The 23,537-nt window shown below is 35.5% G+C and overlaps 2 protein-coding genes across 2 annotated transcripts in view; both read right to left on the bottom strand.

Annotated features, from left to right (window-relative positions):
• Positions 1-16,836: 16,836 nt before the first annotated feature.
• Positions 16,837-23,537, bottom strand: part of LOC143629910 (uncharacterized) — a 61,456-nt gene continuing 54,755 nt past the window's right edge. Inside the window, exons 2-8 of the mRNA XM_077099058.1 lie at positions 23,350-23,468; positions 20,712-20,959; positions 19,219-19,447; positions 18,869-19,125; positions 18,050-18,278; positions 17,703-17,929; positions 16,837-17,069 (exon numbers count right to left, since the gene is read on the bottom strand). Of these exons, the coding sequence (XP_076955173.1) occupies positions 16,837-17,069; positions 17,703-17,929; positions 18,050-18,278; positions 18,869-19,118 (939 nt within the window). The 5' untranslated portion in view covers positions 19,119-19,125; positions 19,219-19,447; positions 20,712-20,959; positions 23,350-23,468. The remainder of the gene's footprint in view (positions 17,070-17,702; positions 17,930-18,049; positions 18,279-18,868; positions 19,126-19,218; positions 19,448-20,711; positions 20,960-23,349; positions 23,469-23,537) is intronic.
• Positions 19,320-20,928, bottom strand: LOC143629911 (alpha-crystallin domain-containing protein 22.3-like). The gene is made up of 2 exons (XM_077099059.1): positions 20,712-20,928; positions 19,320-19,447 (listed from the first exon to the last, which is right to left on the bottom strand). Exons 1-2 carry the CDS (start codon positions 20,926-20,928, stop codon positions 19,320-19,322), a joined length of 345 nt encoding a protein of 114 aa, XP_076955174.1.

Raw genomic sequence — 23,537 nt, forward strand, 5'->3', positions numbered from 1 at the left:
TACATGTAGATGGTCCGTATTATGAAACCCAGAATTCGTACCAGTTACCTTTAGAAGAGCATCCATACGTGTCACGAGCAACGTCGTTGATGGCATTCAAGAGGCTCACAGCGAAGGAGGCGATGATGATGATGATGTTGATGTTGTTGATGATGATGATGATGATGGTGGTGGTGGTGGTGATCGTTACATACGCCAGAAGACATTTTTCTATGTAACTGATAATGTATGACCTATGTTTTTTTTAAAACTTATTATTATTTTTTTTCAACACGTTACTAAATATTACTTTATTTACATTGCTTGATATCAGTATTTTAATTCTCTTGATGAGTTGGTGGATTGGGTTAAGAAGACAGGACAGGAGCATGGTTGTGCTATCTCAGTCCAACGTTCAATGAACAAAAGTGTTGAACTTGTATGCAATCGAGGAGGGTAACCAAAACTCAAGGCCATGGTGAGGCATACCGGGAGTATTGAAAGGGGTTGTCCATTTAACCTTGTCGGGAGGTACAACGCGACAGGTGATTGTTGGAAGTTAGAGGTTGTCAACAAGACGCACAACCACGGTCCCGTTGTGTTTGAGGAGGGGCACCCGGCTCTACAGAAAATGACCGACGAGGAAGTTGATATGGTTGCGACGTTACATAGGCAGGGTCTGAGGCCTACTCAAATTAAGGCAGCCTTAAAGGAACGCTTTCCTGGTAACAAATGTATTAATAAGGACATATACAACGTCGTGAAGCTTGTTGATGGCCAAGATAAATTGGTGACACCCCCATGCAGGTACTTTTTTGTGACAATCGTCAATTTCAGGTTAACTCCGTTAACTCAACTCCGTCAATTCAAACTTTAGATCATTGAATCTATAACGCACACCTCATTACATTTAAACTAGGGTTTAAATGACGCTTGACACTTACTACATGTGTAGTCTTTCGGGAATTGCACCGAAACGCAAACGAGTTGACGCAAACAATTGGGGAATAAACGAAAAACGTCAAAACAATAATTATGTGATAATTATGTGTTAGACTTATGTGTTATGTAAACGTTAACTCAATGTGCTAGAACTAGTTAATTAAGCTAGAAAAGTACAAACTAGAAGTTGAGGGACTAAAGTGTAACATGTTATTATTATTAATAAATATAAACCCTAACCTCTCCTCTCTCTTTCCCTCACCTAAGTCGACGGCAGCCCCCCCCCCCCCCATTGCTCTCCTCACAATCGGCTCACATACACACACATATCACTTGGTTTTGATCTTGGTTTTTCACAGTTGAAGCATCCTACATCCGTTTCTAGCCATCTTCTACCTTCCTCTTGCTTGTATTGGTGTTTTTGAAGGTATAATTATAAACCCTAAACCCTAGGTCCGATTTTCATATGTATATGTGTTCATATGTTTTATCTTGATTTGATGATGGATTGATTGTGATATGATAACTAGAATTGATATTATTACATGTTAATTGTTGTGTCTTTGAGTTTGAGATCAAATAAAACCCTAACCATGTATGTATGGTGAAATTGATATGCATGGATAGTGGTTATAGTGTCTAGAATGTTATATGAATGATTTGTGGTCTATAGATGGTTAATATGTTGAGTTTTGCTGCAAACAGTTTCTGGACAGATTGTGTTGTTGATGTTCAATTGACTGTAACGGGGTGTAAATGTGAAAATTGGTTGAGATTATTGATACTACAGTAAACTAGGTTGAGTCTAGTTTCTAAAGAATATAAATTTGCAATTTTTGGACGTGTAAAAGTTAACCTTTATGATTTTACAAAAACATTGTGCAAAGCTGAGTTGTTAGACCTGCTGTTAGGTTGTTTTGTAAATGTTATATCTCATGAACTACGAGACCTATTGGGTTGGTTCCACTTCTGGAAGTTGACTTGTTGAGTTAGGAACCTAACCCAAGCGGTCTTGCATTTGTTGGATTTTTCGTTTAACTAGAAATTCAAATAACATTCTGTTGCGCATAAATTTGACTGTTATGAGTTTGCTGTGGTGAATTGATCATTGTGAAAAATATACATGGAATAAAAATACAACAAAATATGTTCTGGAAACCTAACACATACATGCTTTTGTGATGATTTTTGGTAAATTAATTGAGATGCTATGATCGGTGTAATAGACTAGTTTTTCAAGTAGAATTCTGTCGTTAAGAAACTAGTTGCTGAATTTTGTAAAAGTTGCATGAAACATGGTAGTTGCTAATTGATTTGTCATGTTTTGACCAAAATGCCCTTGCGGGGAATAATTGCTAGTAAATTGTTATGTGTGACCAAATTGCCCTCACGGGGAGTAATTGCTAGTGATGTACATTATTAATACATGACACGTAAATAATTGTTCACACATGTATCGTATCACAAATGTACTTGTTAAGTCACACACGATTCACAAACGAACACGAAACGTATCTTGTGCTTAGGAATTATGTGCCGGGTCTAGAGACTCGATATTAGTTCCGATATTTAGAAAATCTCCTTGTTGTTTTAGAACGCTAGAGAGAGTTTTCTGTGACGCGCATCACTTGGTGATTTATTTTGGGAATTCTTCGCAAACAGTGAGTTTCATTTACCCTTTAAACTGTTTTAAACGCTTTTCACTTGGGGGAGATAACATACTCCGAAAAACGCATTTAAGATTTTGTTAGTAAATTATATATCACTTGTAAAGGCTAAGTGGCAAACGAAACAATTGAAGTCCTACACATCGAACCGGTTAATATTTGGAATAGCGAGTCACCGTTGAGTAGTACTACTGGGTTTGACAAACCCCACCCAACGCTAAACTCGACTGGAGGTCGAGCGGGTGTAATTTTGGCTAACACGTACCATGGTCTGGATGAACTGGTGACAAGCCACTTGATAAACAGTCAGCTTCGGTGTCGAACACTTAGTAATACTTGTTGTATAGGCTAGCTACCTATCGATATATAATTGATTTAACACTATCTGGTAACGCAAAACGCTGAACGCAAAACGCAAAACGCTTTATTTTATATAAACTTGTGAACTCACCAACCTCGTGTTGACACTTTTAGTATGTTATTCTCAGGTAGCCGAGGCGGGCGCGCGGTATAGGATCATGCATTGCTTGAAACGCTTTTGTTATGCAAACTATTTTTAAAACTGTTATCATTTGGTTTAAGTCATCCTGCGTGGCGCAACATTTATTTTATGGTTTTTACGCTTCCGCACTTATTTTCATTTAAAACGTTTTTATGGTTTGATTATAACTGATGATTCCGATCCTGTTAGTTCACACCCTCTGACGGTAAAACTCCATTAGTGGATTTTGAGGGTGTGACATTTTTGTAAGAATATTATTATTTTGTAAAACTATTTTTAATATATATTATTTTGTAAGACTATTTTTAATATACATTAATTTGTTTTATCATATTTAAAATATATTATTTTGTAATATTTTTTAATTAATTATTTTATATTATACTATTTTTATTATTATTTTGATATGTAATAATAATATTTGTAATATTTAGTGTATTTTGTTAAACCCAATGTAGGTACTTTAAAACTTTCTTGTGTCCCATGAATTCACCTTTCACACATGGGAGAATCCTTCCACCAACAGAACATAGAATGTTTTCTTCTGTAATGAGAAGTCGCATACCATATGGCGTGATTTTTTGTTGATTGACACGACGTACAACACCAACATGTACAAGTGGCCGTTTGTTCAGTTTGTTGGTGTGACGTCGACATCAAAGTCTTTCTGTATTGCGCACGCGGTTACCTTTAGGGAACAACAGTGTAACTTCACATGGGCCTGGAACGACTTAAAGACATGCTCTGCGATTGTAGGGAGCCGCGTGTGATCTTGACTGACAAGGACCAAGTCTTGATGAAATCCTGTAGGTGGCACATCACACAGAACATAAAGAAAAAAACATAAGAGTCTTTTTCAGGCAGATATCTTGGAATCATTCTCTTACTGGTGGAAAGTATTGTACGAGTCACCAACAAAGACTATGTACGACTACAACTGCGGTCAAATGGAAGCAACGTTAGCTGGACACGGGAGACGCGGTAAGTCTTTGTCCCGTATATACACATGATTTTAGATTCTAGTTGTACATTGCATAAATTATTTTTTTTTAATTTGTTTCTAGAGGCTTGATATTATATTCATGACAACAGGTTGGATTCATACAAAGAAAAGTTCATGTCCTGCTGGATTGACGACCGCCTAAACTTCGACGAGCATTCAACAAACAGACACGTGAACTTGAAGAGATACCTTCCGGGGCCGAACAATTCGCTAGACTCACTTGAGGCGCATGCCCTTCAAGTTGTGAATTCCCCAAATGGAATGTAACACCTCGGCTAAAGCGGAAACGCCTGAGTGTGACGTACAGATTGCTCAAAACACATGTGACACTATTAAGTGACAATATTATCATTAATTCATTCCAAAGCATCAAGTACACAAGTTATTTCAAATGAACAAACACAATGGAAAATGAACAAAACGAACATCTTCTTGTTTATTATCTAGATAACATAGCTTCTAGTATCCTCGTCATTTCGTCCTCTAATGAAAGCACATGTAGTATATATATAAAATAATGTCAACTAAATGAATAGTTGGTGAGTTCACACAAGTTTTGATATAAGTACATAAAAATCTACAATTCCATGAACAAGTGTAAATGAGCAAGTAAAGTCCTTTCCAGTTGGGATTGTGCACCAACGTACTCGGATAATAGCGCAAATAAGTGTCTTTTCCGTTGGTAACAACCAACGTACTCGGATCGGGGGTCCCTATTCCACTCATAACATCGAGGTCCTGAGTGCAGGGGGGGGGGGGCGTATGATCATACTTAATGAGGAAACCATGAGCACGTAATCTTTGAGCAAGTAAGCAATTAAACACACAAGTCCATGTAACGAATTGTAGTTTGTAAATAATAAATAAACGAAATTGTTATGTTGATAGGATATATATGTCATCCCCAAAATGTGTAAAAGAGTTAAAAAGGGGGTGTGAGAAACTCACCTTGAAGTTGAAGACAAACTTGAAATAAAACCGAAAGTGCATAAATGAAACCGAAGCAATTGAACGTCACGGACTAGAATTAAAAGCACAAAATTAATATTAACTAACGACTGATAAAAGTAGATAAATCGGGTTCTCGGGATTGTTATATATTTTTCATCATTTTATGAAGGTTGATATTATAATATTATAATATTATTTTAATGATTTATTAAATCTAATATTTTTTTTATTACGAGGTAAATGCTAAGTTTGAATATTATAACGTTTACAGAGTTTGGATGTAATGGTATATTTTATTTTGGACAACGACATGTTAATGAATTTTAAAGTTTAACGGAGGAAAATATGTATACATATATATAAGTTAAACTAGTTTTAAACGAATTTGACGGGTTTAAGATCTATAACGTTTATGCATTATGGATCTTCACGAAATTTAGCTTTGAAAAATAATTATATTAGCGTAATATAAAGTTTTAACGAAATAATATATATTAATTTAATATTAATCGGAATTTTAATGAAAACTTAACGGAAACGAAAGTCGGGTTTATAGGTGAAAAGAGATTATAACTAATTTAACTTAAAAAGATTTCATTTGATTTATAATACTTTTTAATAATTTGATTAAAATAAAGAAAGAAAAAGGCTTAAAAAAACAAGTAAAAAATCACTCTAACCCGGGTTTGAACCCAGGTCTTTTGGCTGATACAAACATGTTATAACCACTGGACTAACTTCTTTTGTTTGTTAAAATCTCAGAAACAAATTTACATAAACTAACAGAAAAGGTCATCATCTTCCTCATAAACCCTAGAATTCAAACTGTTAATTGGATCCATGTTTGCTGAATATTATTTAGGGATTTCGTTATACGGCTAAAAACAATAACAATTCATATTTTAATTACCTGGAAATGTTTCGGGTTGGTGGCGAACGGTGGGTGTCGGAATACTAACTTTGATGAACAAGGACGAGATTTCAAATGGTATATTAGATTTATTTGTTGTTGTGGACAGGTTTAGTTGATGCATATCGGCCTATTTATAAGTCTAATTGGAGCGTATAATGTTTAATGCGAGTTAATGGATTTATAAATATTTCCCGGCGGTTCGGATCATAACACGCGCGGGTTAGTTATTAAAAACACATTATTGTTCGACGATTGAGTTTTGCCGTTATGGTCTAACGAGATTACAAACTTTAATTGGGTCGAAACGCATAATTTATGGAAGTTTAAGTGTCGCCGGAACCGTTTTCCGGTCGCCGGAGATGGCGCCAGAAAAACGTAAGTATAGGCAGGGAGACGGGCTGCTGCTGCATCCTTTTTATTATTATTATATTATATATAATTTACATTTTCAGCCCCTGTACTTTTATTTTATATTAAAACTGAATTTAAAGAATGTTTACAAATTGAACCTTGTACTTTCTTATAAATGAAATAAAAGTTTATGAAGTTAGATATTTTTCGTATTATACTTGGGATAGTTCGGGTCTCGTTTATGTACAACATTAAATTCCGGAGTTTTATAAATTAAATAAATTGAATAGAAAACGATTGATTAATTAATGTAATTATCGAGAATATTATATAAATAATAAACGAAAATTACGATGGCATCGAAACGTCATAACGTGTCCGTTTAACGAATGTAAATAAAAATACATGAGACGAAACTTGAAATAGATATATTTATATTTATTTATAAATAAACCAAAAATTTTAAACGGGTCAAATTTTCAGGTTTGAAAAGTAACGAATGCTACATGGAAGAAATCGGTGCAACCTTTAAAGACTCCTGTGTTAGGATCAAGAAGTACCATAAGTTGAGTTTGTTTAATAAGCAACACAATAGGGTGTCGATTTTTGCTCTCATTAAACTTGAAAAAGAGCTGACTTTGCTTGACACATTGCAAGATACGGGTGGGTTCGTGCAACCACCGGTTACAGACATCCTGGGGCTTGTCGTGTGCTTGTAAGCTTAACTGGTACACTATTAACAATATACGTATTCCATTAAAAGACATAGACCCCTATTGGAGGAAGCTCGATTTCAGTCCGGCGTTTGTTCGATACGAAGAACTAGACTATGAAGCGGAACTAGAAGATGTGAAAAAACAAGGTCAAGGACTAAACAATCGAATGCAACAAAAAAAAGTATACTCTCAAATATAAGGTCTGTTCTTCCTGGGAAATCAAACAAGGAGGAGCCTGAGAAACGAGAGGACCATCGGGGTCGTCCAAATCTAAACCAACAAGCCAGAAAACGAGAAACCCCTAGACAGAGCTCGTACTCCCCGTCCCCGTCAATTGATCCCCACAGACAGAGCTCGTACTCCCCGTAATTATGACACAGTTCGTGATTCTCTCGACGTCAGCTTTATTCTAACAAAAGAGTAGCTGGTTTTCGGTACCTGGGCACGAACACGTAGCGGCTCAAACGTTTGATTGTGTTTTAATCAATCTCCATCTGACCTCCAGTGAGAGTTACTTCCAGAGTCCCGAACCACTATCTCAGATTCCAGTGATAACTATCTTAAATGCTCAAGATAATCATTGGCTCAACATACAATTAGAAGGGAATTTCTTCGTGTCGCTACCAGCACGTCAATGGGAAGGATACGCCAACGAAGCGGCACACGAATGGAAATCTTTGTACGAAGATCGTATAAAAGAGTATATGCGAATAAGGGAAACTTGGCGAGTGCAAACCGAAGAGTCAGTTTATTTAGGATGACGTGTATGTTGTAGTTTGAGAAATTATTAATAAAATGTTTGTATTATTATGAATAAAATTATAAATTATATATTAAAAATAATATAAAAAAATCAAAAAAATTTTATATATATACTTGAGAACGATAATATATATATTAAAAATAATATAAAAAAATCAACATTTTTTTTATATATACTTTTTTTATATATACATTTTTATATATACTTGAGAATGATAAAATATATATTAAAAATAAAAAACTTTTTTTATATATACTTTTTTATATATACTTGAGAATGATAATATATATATATTAAAAATAAACAATTTTTTTATATATATATACTTGAGAATGATAAAATATATATTAAAATGATATAAAAAAATCAACAATTAAAAATAATTTTTATATACTTACTTGAGAATGTAATGTAAACAAATAATAAAATAATAAAATACATATTAAAAATAATAAAAAATAATACAATATCTGCATGTTGATTTGAATTGTGGATCACTAACGCGGCGGATCGCCCTATCCGTTGCATACTCTGCTGCAAATCAGATCCGTGGCGGATAGGACGATCCGCCACGGTTGTGATCCATATTTCATTGTGTTAAATACACACGGGTTAAAACCGTTCAACATGCCAAAACCTCAAAAAACGCTCAACCTTTCACTCAAAACATCACCAGATTATACCACCACCACCGGAAAATAATGATGACGGGGTCCGAAATAGCATCTACACAGCCATAATTATTTCGTTCAGAAATAGTGACTGTGTAAATGCTATTTTGGAGTCCGTTATTATTACAAAATAAGACCATATGTTGGCGGAAAATAATGACGACGAAGTCTGAAAATAGCATCTACACAGCCATAATAATTTCGTTCAGAAATAGTGGTGGCTGTGTAAATGCTATTTTGGAGTCCATTATTATTACAAAATAAAACCATAAGTTGGCTGTGTAGATGTTATTTTGAACTTATGTGCTACCAGTGCAGCTGTCGAGAGCTGGCGGAACACTTTAGTAGTCCACATTCATAAATCCCAACAGTGTCGTTAATGGGGATTGTGGAGATTGTGGGGATCAGCACTATTCAACCACATAATAAAGTCTCGTATCAACCTACTTGGGGTTGTCCAGTATCAACAAATATTGCAGCGATGCACCCACGTGGGGTTCATCTAACAATCTTTGGTTTTTGATGAATTCGGTGTCACCCTAAATTGTCTCCTTGTTGATGTTAACCGATTAGTGACTCCATAATATCAGCAAGGGCTAACACGGATGTAGAAGGAGATATGGGGGCATAACTGTACCTGATAGGGTACATTATTTAAAGTTATCTGGTGTATCCTGCCGGATTTGACATCCCGGTGACTGGAGTGCTCTGACCGAAACAGATTTGCTCACTTTCTGGTGAATGGAGTGTTGCGGCAAAGATATGCTGTGTAGATGCTATTTTCGGAGTGGTTATCCAGAAGAATTGCTAATAAGCCCGAAGATGATTAGGAAATAGTCGATGTATAGATGTTTTTTTATGTAATTATTCAAATTTGTAATTTATTATTGGTTTAATATAAAATTTGTGTTATTATTATTAATCTACGATGTAATTATATAATATTATTATAAATATTAGGAATTAATGGTTTATTTGTATAAATAATATTACTCATAATATTTAAAAATTATATAATATTATTATAAATAATACGAATTAATGGTTTTATTTTGTATAAATATTACTCGAAATATTTAAAAATTATATAATATTATTTTAAAATCAATCCGCCACTGATAGACCTATCCGTGGCGGATTTGATTTAAAAAGTAATCAGCCACTGAGAGATCTATCAGTGGCGGATTGTCCCACAGATACTCCTCTCCGTCTCTGATTACTTACACTATCAAACAAAAACAAACACACACCCATCTGTCCGATCCGTTTTCGTTTGACATAAACTATTCGAGATCCGACCAGCAACATCAAGGTAAGTAACATACTTGTATTATGCTCTAGTTTGATATAAGTTATAGTTTAGATTAAGAGTTAGGGTTTGAGATTTAAAAACGGGTTTGAAATCGCATTTGAAAACGGGTTGGATTAATGGTTTGAGGTTAGATTTGGGTTTTAGGTTAGCAAACTTGTTTCAAAACGGGTTGGATTAAGGGTTTGAGGTTAACAAACGGGTTTGAAAACAGGGTTGTTAATGAAATGGGTTAAATTTGGGTTTGAGTTAACAAACGGGTTTGAAAACAGATTTAATAATGAAACGGTTTAAATTTGGGTTTGAGGTTAACAAACGAGTTTGAAAACAGGTTTGTTAATTAAAATGGTTAAATTTGGGTTTGAGGTTAACAAACGGGTTTGATAAACTTTGTTTGAAAACGGGTTTGAAAACGATATGGAAAACGGGTTTGAAAACGTGTTAGAAAACGGGTATGTTAACAAACTCGTTATCTGTATTATATAATTATAATAAAATAAAATTATACATTATATTATATCTTAAATATAGATGACGAATGCCTACATTGAAAGGGATAAGCTTCTACACGGCTACTTGCCTTTGACTTTTGACCCAGAGTCCGATTACCATGTCCGGTTTACGCAGCTTCGGCGTATGGCGCCGCAACCTAGCACGACCTTGTGTACGGACTTTATAAAAAGTGTTCGGGCGGAAGAAAGGTTGAAAACAATTATTAGGGCTGATACACCATGGGTAAGATTGTTTACCGCTGACCAGCCAGCGTACCGGGCGCTCACGCTAGAGTTTTACTCTACATTCATTTTCAGGTATTTTTTTTCTTTTCAAATAACTTATAAAGTATATTTAACAAACGTGTTAATATTGTTTCAGGCCACGGCCGGCTGGAGAGCCGCAGGTCCAGATGTTGATTGATGGTGCGGCTACTAGTCGGGCAGAGGTTCGGTTCCGTATGTTGGGGGAGGACCGTTATCTGTCGATGGAGGAGTTTGCTATGGCGCTCGGCTTGTACACACCGCAGGAGTTACTCTAGCCTATTTACAGGGAGAGCATACACGAGACACCAGATGACGTGTTGAAGCGTTGGTGGACGACGATTAGCGATGCTCCTTGGCCTACCGACCCCATAGACTCCCGAGTCTCATCCATCTGGGACCCGTTGCACAGGTATGTATATGTATATGTATAATATAATATAATAATATTGTATTGTATTTTTGTACAGGTACCTACACAGGCTTATGGCTTTCACCATACATGGTCGTCACCTGGGGCAGATCACTACAACCTCTGTGACCTTTTTTTTTGTGATGCCTGCAACCTAGCTCGCACGTTCGGCGACTACTTCGCCATTTACCGGCACAGGAATGGCCACGGGTTGTTGGTCGGCGGCATGTACGTTACACGGATTGCGATGAGTTTGGGCTACACGGGCCGATTGGATACCCTACCTATTCAACCGCCGATTCGCCCATGACCGCTGGACTGTGCACGGGTACAGGGCATGCGCATCATCCGGAAGAATCAAGGCGTGTTGCACCTGGTCACTGATCCACATGCTCCACCCTACGTCGAGGTCCCACTTGTCGAGCCTCCGCCAGTTGAGGAGTCGGAGGTGCATATTCAGGACATGGTGGTTGACAATGCGGACGGTGAGGGCGAGGACGATGATCAGGTACGTTGTATTTTATCGTTTTTGTATCTTCATGTTATCAACGGTAATTTATCGTGTTCGTAACAGCCACCGCATCAACACCCGCAGCACATTCCGCGTACATATCGCGTCGTGCGTTTGGATGCGGCCACCGACTCCTGGCTACAGAGAGTGGAGCGTGGAGTGCCGCGTTTCATTTTTTTTGAACTCGTAATGTATTAGTTATTATTATTATATAAATCTTGTTCTGTTTATTTTGTTCGTTTTCAATTTTTAAAATTGTTGTTTCGTTGCAACTTTAAAACCGATCAAAAAATGGTTACACCCGACTAACAAAAAAACAAAACAAACAGAACTCGTTATGTATTTATTATTATTATTATTATATAAATCTCGTTCTGTTTATTTTGCTCGTTTTTCAATTTTAAAATTGTTTTTTCGTTGTAACTTTAAATCCAATTAAAAAATTGTTAAACCCGACTAAAAAACAAAACAACAAAAATAAAGAAATAAAAATAAAAACAAAAAGAAAAGACGAAAAAACAATAAAATAATAAAAAAACAACAAAATGACAAAGAAAACACATTTTCCCAAAACACCATACCAATCCGTGACGGATTAACCAATCTGTGGCGGATGGAGTGGGTGTTTTGGAAACACCATATGGTGTATCTAGTAAACCCATATTCATAAAGGGGTTTGCTACATGCACCATGTGGTGTTTCCAAAACACCCACCCAATCAGCCACGGATTGGGCAATTAGTGGAGGATTGGTGGGATGATTTGGAAAAATGTGTTTTTTTTGGTATTTGTTGTCTTTTTTATTATTTTATTGTTTTTTTTGTCTTTTTGTTGTCTTTTCTTTTCTTTTATTTCTTTTCTTCTGTTTGTTTTTGCTTTCGTATTAGTAATCTTTAAAAAAAATACTTTTTAAATATTTTTCATTTTAAACCAATTTTCGGGTAAACCAAGTAAAAGTCGAACTTCTCGTCTTAACAAGCTAGTCGTTGTTCAAATCACCAAAAATACTTTCTAACATTTTTAACTTATGTTTCATTTTATATTATTTAAATTTCTAAGTTTGTGGTGTGTTGGAACCAAACTTGGTTTAATACTAAGATCGGATGGATTTACATTCGCTTAAACCCGAGTTTGGGACTTCAATTAATAAAAACTCTCAAACTTGTTTAAGCTATTAAGTCATATATTTAAATAGAATTGTTTGACGAGTTTGAATATATGAGGATAAAAAATGAATTAAACAAAACTAAATACTCACAAATACAAGTTTTTATTAATAACAAAGTTCGGAATTAGATTCCCGAGTTGGGTAAACATAAACGAATACAAACACGAAAAATCCAAGATGTTACAACGACGAAGACGATGATGCTGGGGATAAGCCCACCACACACAGACGAGACGACGCAGGTGGTGCTGCAGTTTAGATTTGTTTTTGTGTTTTGTTTCTTTTTTTCGAACTCTTTGTTATGCATTTAATATTATTATATAAATTTTGTTTTGTTTATGTTGTTTCGTTTCAATTTTAAAATTGTTGTTTCGTTGTAATTTTGAAACCGATGGATTGAAAACAAAAAATTATTGACACAGAAAATTGGTTACACACCGCTAACAAAAAAACAAAACAAACAAAATTAAGAAATAAAAATACAAAAAAGACAACGAAAGACAAAAAAAACAATAAAATGATATAAGAAAGACAACAAAATGACAAAAAAACACATTTTTCTAAACGAGAAGTTCGACTTTTACTCGGAACTTTCTTATTAATAAAAACTTCTATTTGTGAGTATTTAATTTTGTTTAATTCAATTTATATCCTTGTATATTAAATCTCGTCAAACAATTCTATTTAAATGTATGAATTACTTCAATAAAATCAGTAGCTTAAACAAGTTTGAAAATTTTTATTAATCAAATTCCTAAACTCGGGTTTAAGCGAATGTAAATCCACTCGATCTTTGTATTAAACCAAGTTTGGTTCCAACACACCACAAACTTAGAAATTTAAATAATATAAAATGAAACATAAGTTAAAAATGTTAGAAAGTATTTTTGGTGATTTGAACAGTGACTAGCTTGTTAAGACGAGAAGTTCGACTTTTACTTAGTTTACCCGAAAATTGGTTTAAAATGAAAAATATTTAAAAAGTATTTTTTTTAAAGATTACTAATACGAAAGCAAAAACAAACAGAAGAAAAGAAATAAAAGAAAAGAAAAGACAACAAAAAGACAAAAAAAAACAATAAAATAATAAAAAAAGACAACAAAAATATAAAAAAAACACATTTTTTCAAAAGACCCCACAAATCCGCCACTGATTGTCCAATCCGTGATTTAGGGGTGAGCAGAAAATCGAAAATACCGAACTGAAACCGAATTAACCGAAAAAACCGAACCGAAGCATTAACCGGCGGTTTTTTTTTGAAAAACCGAAATTTTGGTTTCGGTTCGGTTACCCATTTCAAAAATACCAAAAAAAACTGAACCGAACTGACATATTAACCGAACCGAACCGAACCGAATCAATGTATAACCGAATCGTATTACTTCAGGACCAACTAGAATATTTTAATTGTTTCGCCCAACTTTGTGGTCCATAAGTCTTTGTTTTATATTACCCAATGTGGCCATGTAGCATACAATAGATTGTGAAAAGAATAGTAAATGTTAATATTTATTTTTGTACACAGGAACTAGTTGCATAAAACAATTAATAGAACAAAAAAAAACAAAACAAGAAAAAATAAAAAAAACTGAATATAACCGAACCGAAACCGAAAAACCGAAAAACGAAACCGATCGGTTTGTATATTTGAAAAAACCAAATTTTCGGTTTCGGTTTCATCTAAAAACCGAACCGAACCGAACCGTGCGCAGCCCTACCGCGATTAATTGGGTTGGTGGTTTTTAATTTTCCTTGGGTGTCTCTAGTAGAGACCCCCTTTCACTAATCCAAAATACTCGTAAAAGATAGCTAAACAATGGTGGTGAGTAGGGTTGTGCAACGATTCAGAACCGAACCGGACTGGACCGAAATGGAACCAAACCGAAACCATTAAATGCTAAATATAAGAACCGGAACCGGACCGTATTTTAACGGTTCCGGTCCGGTTCAGAACCGAGTTAAACGGTTCTTGCCATAATCGGTTTTCAACTAAACATCTAAATATAAACTATTAGAATGTGCAAGAAACAAAGCTAAAATTTGGAAAATGAAACATTATCGTATCAACATATTATATTTTAATGACGGGATTCAAAATAGATTAGAATGACTCAAAATATTACAAAAAACAACTCTATCTTAAAACAAATTTAGGGCAATGGAATATGAATATCGTTAAGGGATTGTATATAACCGAGAAAGTGAGAACGTGGATGGTCGCTGGTACATGGAAGTGGAAAGCCTACTAAATATATATGATTTTAAATATAATCTTCAAGGTTTAAACCTAACCCGGTTCTAGCGGTTCTATAACTGGAATCGTCGGTTCTAACTGGAACCGAACCGGGAACCGTTTTCACCTAAATTTAAGAACCGGAACCGGACCCGAAATACAATAATACGGTTCAGATCTTGCGGTTCGGTTCCGGTTCCGCGGTTCTAGCGGTTCGGAACCGCGAATTGCTCACCCCTAGTGGTGAGACAAGATAGAAAACCGGGTCATTGGTTGGTTTGGTGGGCAACCTTTAGAGCCCCCGCAATTTTGAAACTCGCTATCAATGTCACCAGTCAGTTTGATAACTTCTTGAATCAATCTTGTTGGTCATTGTGATCGCTGATCATGAACTAATTACCGCTAGCCCAACTGATTGTGTTCAACAGCCGTATCGACGACAATTAAAAAAATCTAATTGTCTCTTTACCTAAGCCAAAGTGAAGCCTATATTTGGTGTGCTTAGGATGTGTAACAACATGCATGAGGGAAGGCATGTGTGGCTTGGTGGTAAAAGAACGTGCCAAACCAAATGTTTGATGATTGTATTTGCTTTGTGCTTGAATGTTTGGATTTACTAGCTAGTCATAGCTCTCATCACAAACAAGAATAGTGTTTTGCAAGTGTATGGGCCCCGACCTGCTTGCACATATGATGCACCACAGATTGATAGTTGAGACTAGTCTACTAATGAGTTGGTGGGACGAAACCAAGCGTACCTATCATAAGCGAGACGGTATGGCTTGCTTCCGAGCGACCAAAGATGCAACATGGATCCTTGAAAGACAACCACGTGACATCCAAGTCTGGTAAAAATAGTTTATATAAAATGTTACTTATTATTTTAAAAAATGGATAATAGAGTAATCTAACAATTTCTTTGAAATAATAATAATACCTAGAAAACTCCGAGTCGTGTACACTCCCTCAAATTAGTCGTGAAAGGATTAGAGCGTTCTCATTTCGTCCCCTAACCCCATCTCTATAATTACACCAAAAATCATTACATTTCTCTCTCTTGTTCAATTAAATAATAATGTTTATACCTTTATCATTACAATTTTCTCTTTCCTCTACTCACAACTAAATCAACAAATATTAAAAATAAATACGGGCAAACAAAGTATCCCCAAATTTACAAAACATTACTATTTTTCTCTCCCCACCCTATAATTTACACTAATAACCACTCAAAACTCCACCCTATCATTTGCAAACTCCCCTCACATAATTTTAGAGGATAGGTTGAGAATGCTCTTATAGCATTCTCATCCTATCCATCATTTTCTCCCCAATCTTTAAATTTTAAAAAATTATGCTAAAAACTAACTCCATCTTATCCACAATTTGTTTACCCCAACCGTTAATTATGAAAATTGATACACCAACTCACTTGATATGGGATCTCTATTACGAACATTCAATCAATCAATCAATCATACCCAGTAAAATCCCACCGACAGCAGAGCTATAGGTAGGGTCTGGGGAGGGTGGGATGTAGGCACACCGTACCTCTATCCAAAGGAATAAAGAGGTGACTTCCAGAGAGACCCTCGGCTCTAAGAACATGTGTATGAAGCAAAAAAAGGAAATCAAAGTTTAAACACATAATCACACACGTTCCAATCATAAAACTATTTCTCGTATTTTCTGTCTTTCAAGGAGCCAAAGAAAATCCTTAAATCCAGTTTATGTAAAATTCAAATCTTTGAACAAACAAAACATGCCTGCGGTCTTTAACAACGATACACAATATATTAGACTATATTATTATTTAATATCATTATTATAGTTTGTTAGTGTGACCCCACCGACAAACCTTAGGGTTCTAGGTTTTCAAGGTAGGCCCGTGGGCTCAGACTAACAACCAAACTATAATAATAATATAATCTAATACAATATACTTCAACGCAACAAACATCTTCTAAACCTATAACCGACAACATCATCTTCAGACCTGTTTCTTCTTAATAACCCCTTCAAGCGCGCCATTGTCCAAGATGTGCTCCAAGGTTGTTGGGTCCACATGTGCAGGCAACTTGAAAGAAACCGAGAAGTCTCCAGGTGGACACAGGTTCTGGGTGTGCATGTCGAACATCATATAGTGGGAGTGAACCTTTTTCCCACTAGCGCTCGTTGCTCCATCGATTGCGATTGTTCCGTCTTCCCGAACATTGCATTTGACTGCAAATTATATAATGTAAATACAAACAAATCAATTAGGGGTGTTCATAACCATCCAAACCGAAGCAAGTCAGTTGATTATATTTGATGGATTTTATCAATGGAATATCAAGTTACGTGTATGGATATTATATACAAACCATCTTTATCATTTTAAAAATTTTAATACAAACTTAATATGTTAAGAAAAAAAAATGTTTACCCAAACCGGGAAAGTCTAGGGGTGGCAATTTCATCACGATCTAGAAAAATGACACGAAAATAATCAGGTTTTGAGTTTAGAATATATATCTTGTTAAAAATACGAGTCATGTTTGGGTTGAGCAGTTTTATTGAAAGTGTTGTGTTCGGTTGACCTGTAACCCATTTACTAAAACAGGTCGACCCTACTAACCTGTTTAACCCATTTTTTACAACCCACCAACCCATTTAACGCGTTTACAACTTGAGTACTATACGTCAACCCATTTGACACGTCTAGATAAATGGGTCGTCAACAGACCATGTTTGGGTTACACGATTTTAACTGTGAACGGGTTAGGGTTGATGTTTTTCACACAAATAAAAATATGGGTCATGTTCACGCAAGTGAAGGCACTTACTCTCATTTTTCTCCACACCCGGTAAAGCAACGCGGAAAAAGATCACTGGCGGCGGCGCCTTCAACTGCTAATCCTTTGCTACCGATGTATAGCGTTTGGTTTACATCATCCATGGTTGTGGATTCATCCAGAAAAACCATTGTCGGATGATTCAATGGCTGATTCTGTTTTGCGGTATCAAAAGGTGGACCTGTGTATGGGACCGAGTTTAACGAGGCCACAGCGATTGGAGCTTGGTCAGCCCAGTCCATGTTAGATCTGAAATTCACAACCCATTCACTTATTTTGTTAGGAATTCAGATTATAAAAATATCATCACACACATACATTAATACAAAGAATAAAAACAAATATGAGACACCATAAAAAAATCCAAACCTGTTTCTTCTTGATAACCCCTCCAAAACACCATTGCCCAATACGTGCTCTAAGGTTGTTGGGTCCACATGTGCAGGCAACTTGAAGGAAACCAAAAAGTCTCCAGGTGGACACAGGTTCTGGGTGTGTATGTCGAACATCATATTATGGGAGTGAACCTTTTTCCCACCAGTGCTCGTTGCTCCATGGATTGTGATTGTTCCGTCTTCTTGAACATCACATTTGAACTCTACAAAATAAATAACGTAAACACAAACAAATAGGTTATGGGTGTTTATAAACTGTTGAAACAGACTGAACCAGTTGTTAATGTTTTATCAACTATGAAATATGCAGTTATGTGTATGTATTATATTTGCTAACCATCTTTTATCATTTTAAAAAATAATTATAATACAAACTTAAGACTAAGAAAAAAAACTTGATTGAAGTGCCAAACTCTAGAAATGGCAATTTTTGTCACAATATGATATAACCAGGTTTTGGGTTGGTATATTAACCAATTCAACAAAGGGTCATGGTCGGCCTTGACCTGTTCAATTAAAAGGGTCGTGATTGGTTTGACTTGTTAACCCGTTTAGTGAACAGGTCAATCCACCAAGCCAATTAACCAATTTTTTTACTACCCACCGACCCAATTAACATGTTTACAACTTGATTATTATCTGTCAACCCATTTGACACGTTTAGAGATATGGGTTAAACAAGTTGTGTTTGGGATACATAATTTTAACTGTGCACAGGATAGGGTTGATGTTTTTCACGCGAATAAAAAATACGGGTCATATTCAGAATTTCAGATACAGGGAAAGTACTTACTCCCATTTTTCTCGACACCTGGTAGAGCCACGCAAAACAAGAACCCGCCATTATTATCAGAAACGTCAAATGACCCGATAAGTGGCCTGATTAGTCCACCGGCAGCGCTGCCTGAATCCGCTATTCCTTTTTTAGCTATTTTGTTTAGTTCTTCCACAGTGATTGATTCAGGCAGATGAAAAGGTTGGCCCATGTACGGGACCGAGTTAAGTAGGGCCACCGCTATTGGAACTTGATCGGCCCAATCCATGTTAGATCTGAAATTCACAAATCGTTCACTTGTTTTGCTAAAAATTAAGATTATAAAAACCAAACGAACGCACGCAAAAATACAAAGAATAAAAGCAAACCTGTTTCTTCTTGATAACCCCTCCAAAACACCATTGTCCAACACATGCTCTAAGGTTGTTGGGTCCACATGTGCAGGCCAGGAACAGGAAACCGGCAAGTCTCACGGTGGACAGAGATTCTTGGTGTGCATATTAAACACCATATTATGGGAATGAACCTTTTTCCCACCAGTGCTCGTTGCTCCATGGATTGTGACTGTTCCGCCTTCTTGAACATCACATTTGAACTCTGCAAGTTATATAATGTAAGATTGTAAACACAAGTGAATAGTTTACGGATGTTTATAAACCGTTTAAAGTTTGAACAGACTGAACCAGTTGTTTAGCCTTTTTTATTTATTGTTTTTTCATCTATGGAATATGCAGTATGTGTATGTGATAGGAACCGATTCGAGATGGTTAATCTCCCTAGCCTTTTGTAGTAGGCAAACACTCCCAAGAATTAGATGAGAAAGATAGAGACACTCTTTTGGAGCACCATTTTTTATATTTCATTCATGCTAAAAACAAATACAAAGTAATTATAAATAGCCACACAAACCACCTACCCACTACTTGCTAACATGACTCTAAATAAACTACCACTATGAATATTAAACTACCCACTACTAACTCATAGGCCAATTACTAATTAACTTAAATAAACTAATAAATAAATACTAATAATTATATTAATATTAATACATGCACATGCACGTATCAGTATGTGTTATATTTGTAACCATCTTTATCATTTAAAAATAATAATACAAACTTATGATTTTAAGCAAAAAACTTGAGTCAAACTGCCAAACTCTAGAGGTGGCAATTTTCGTAACGACATGAAAGTAACCAGGTTTTGGGTTGGTATATTAACCAAATTAAAAATGGGTCATGTTCGGTTGACCTGTTTAATCAAAAGGGTCATGATCAGGTTGACTTGTTTAACCCGTTTTGTTAACAGATCGACCCACGAATCGAATTAACCAATATTTTTACAACCCATCAACTCATTCAACACATTAGCCCGTTTAACCCATTTTTTTAGCCCAACAACCCAATTAAGTAATTATCATCTTTACAACTTGATTATCACCCTCCAACACGTTTGACATGTTTACTAAAATGGGTTAAACGGGCCATGTTCGAGTTGCAAAATTTTAAGTGTGTGCGGGTCTGGGTTGATGCTTTTGACACAAATAAAAATATGGGTATATTCAGGTTGAGCAATTCAACCGACCACAACCCTACACCAAACTGCCAAAGCCGAACCGACAAACTGCTTAAATCAACAGGGAATTCCAGCCAGTCAAACACACACCAATATGGCCGATTTGGTTTGTCGTTTTCTGAAGAAAATTCGTCAAAACCAGGCGTATCAAACGTGAACACCAATCAAATTTGTAACTCCTTCAGTGATTTAAATGACAATAAAAATGTACTCGAACTTCGTTTCTCACCAATCAAAATATTTGTGAAAGTTTTTTTTAAGAAAAAGATGCAGCTGTACTTACTTTCATTCTTCCCGATTTGGCCACTCGTAGCACTGCCAGAAACGGCTATTCCATTTTTAGTGTCGGATAACATGTTGTTTAGTTCTTTAACAGTGGTTGGTTGAGGCAGAAAAGCTATTGACGGATGATTCTTCAAAACCAGGTTGGCTTCATTCTGTTGGGAGTGATCTAAAGGTGGGCCTGTGTACAGGACAGAGTTGAGAGGAGTCGCACACATTGTAACTTGATCAGTCCAGTCCAAGTTTGATCTGAAATCCACACATAAATACAAACATAAACACACGCAGTCACACAAGCACACGCGGGGCACCCACACACGCGCACATGCGCGGCTACGCACCCACGCACATGCACACACATAAATAAATAAATATATACGAAGAATAAAAAACATAAATAAAGATACCATAACAAAAAGCATAAAAAATACTAAGAGAATAATGAATAAAGATTACCTCTTTTGAGCTCAAATGAATACGCGATATGGAGTAAATCTACCAAGTCTCAATGAAGTTAAAAAAGATATGCGAACGGGAGGTCTTTATATATAACTTTAAAAGAGCCAAACTTTAAGGGCCTAACGATGTGGGACGACTACAATGAAATGCTAGAACAAAAATTTTAGCATTATATAACACAAGATATGTAACTTCTCTATCCAATCCCTCAACCCACTCAAAGAACTATTTTTCTTTATATGCTATACATATAAACCAGATTCATTAAAAGATGCCATGTACTTAATTTTTTATGCATCAATCTACTCAAAGTAACAAACAGAAAATCAGTCTTTGAAGGGATTATTATATAAACATGTTAAAACTTTATAATAGAAAGTTCACCTTTACTGTGTGCAGGTGCTCTATTAGCAACTCTTAAAGCTTGACTGTACAGTTTCAACACCTGAGTGTGCAAAATGAATGTCTGCAAACCAAAGGAGACAGCCAAAACCGTTCCCCCCCCTGCAGTCCAATAATATCATATAAGAACTGGATTATTAAAATTATGATAAAACAAATTTCAATCGAATTCTGTGAAGAAGAATCAATTTGGATTTTGGGTTAATAGTTTATTAATAAAACTTGTCAAATGATTCAGCTTAAAAATATTTTAGCTAAACAGGTTGTGAATTTAAAAGTCACCCAAAGTATGCTCAAGTGTAAGCATCCTTCCACGTTTCTTTAATAGAAAAGCTTGCATTAGTTTTCATTTTTATTTTTAGAAGACCTCTGTCCTATCCATTAGACAATGGATACCAAGTAAAAAAAATGCACCATTAGCAAGAACTTGTTTCAGTTGCGTATCATAAGGAATTTGAACAACTGCTTCAAATACAGTATCAGGAAGTACCGCTTGCGGAACCTCAACATCCACTGGTTTATTAGCTAAATGGCAATTGGCGCATACAATACGTCTAGTCGCTTCTCGTGGATTTTCATAAAACTGCTGTGCAAAAATGGGATATGCATTTGAAATGGGTGTACGAGTTATTATATATATTTACATATTTAGATCGATAAAAAAAAGTTTATTTGAAAATCCTAATGGATATTTTTTAACAAACTAACGGATATACCCAATACCCAATGTGTAATTACCCGACATATACCCAAAGCGTAATGGGACGGGTATGGGACTGGGATTACCGATACCCGTCCCATTGCCATCCCTACTGGCTACTGCATCTGAAATGGAAGCACAAGTGTGGATTTGGAAACTCAAACTAGTTTTATAACAGATATGGAAGTTTCTTATCATCTAAAACTTTATATCATATAGTTTTACAGGTTAACCTTCTTTTATTAGCACAAGTGTAATCCCAAATCTGAAATAAAGTTTAAACTCGATTTATAACTAAAAGGTCATATGCGTACTCCTTTTCATTTCTGAATGGAGAGGGTACTACTACCTAGAGGTTGTATGACACGCTTATGACCCAGTTTATCTGTAATAGTGAAAGGGGTGAAATTATCAGTCTTGCTAGCATGTCAAAAGCTGCCCACACATCATTATAAGATTATTATTTAAATATTGTAAGTTGTGTAATCAGTATAAGATTATTATTGAAATATTTCAAGTTGTGTAATCAAAGAGTAAATCTACTAAGTCTCAATGAAGATTAAAAAAAAGGAAAAAAAAGATATGTGAACGGGAGGTCCTTATATAAAATTTTAAAACAGCCAAACTTTGGCCGCTCAACGATGTGGGACGACTGCAATGAAATGCTAAAACAAAATTTTTAGCACTATATAACACAAAATATATAATTTCTCTATCCAATCCCTCAACCTAAAGAAAGAAATTTCTTTCTTTATATGCTATACATACGAACCGGATTCATTAAAACATCTCGTGTTCTTAATTATTTATGCATCAACCCACTCGAAGAACCAAACAAGAAAGCATTACTTTATAAGATTTTAAATAACTTTTTGGTACATTCAAGAACCAAAAATAACTCTTTTCTATAGAACTTGGTTGACTTTCAAAAAGTCAAACATGACATCTTCATTTCTTTTCAATAGGTGGTGGCCAGTTAGTCTTTCATTTTGCAGTCTTTGATGAAATTGTCATATAAACATTTTAAAATTTTAAAACAGAAACAAATTATAATTTTGTGGCATAAAAAAAGGTTCACCTTTACTGTGTGCAGGTGCTCTTTTAGCAACTCTTAGAGCTTGCCTATACAGCTTCAGCACCCGAGCATGCAGAATGAATGTCTGCAAATCAAAGGAGACAGCCATAACAGTCTCACCACTGCAGTCCAATAATATCATATTAGAACCGAATTTTCAATATCATGTGATAACTAAATTGTGAAAAAAT

This window comes from Bidens hawaiensis, unplaced genomic scaffold, assembly GCF_021521415.1.
Source record: "Bidens hawaiensis isolate Kalapana, Puna unplaced genomic scaffold, B.hawaiensis_p1.1 tig00005482_1, whole genome shotgun sequence".
NCBI lineage: Eukaryota > Viridiplantae > Streptophyta > Magnoliopsida > Asterales > Asteraceae > Bidens > Bidens hawaiensis.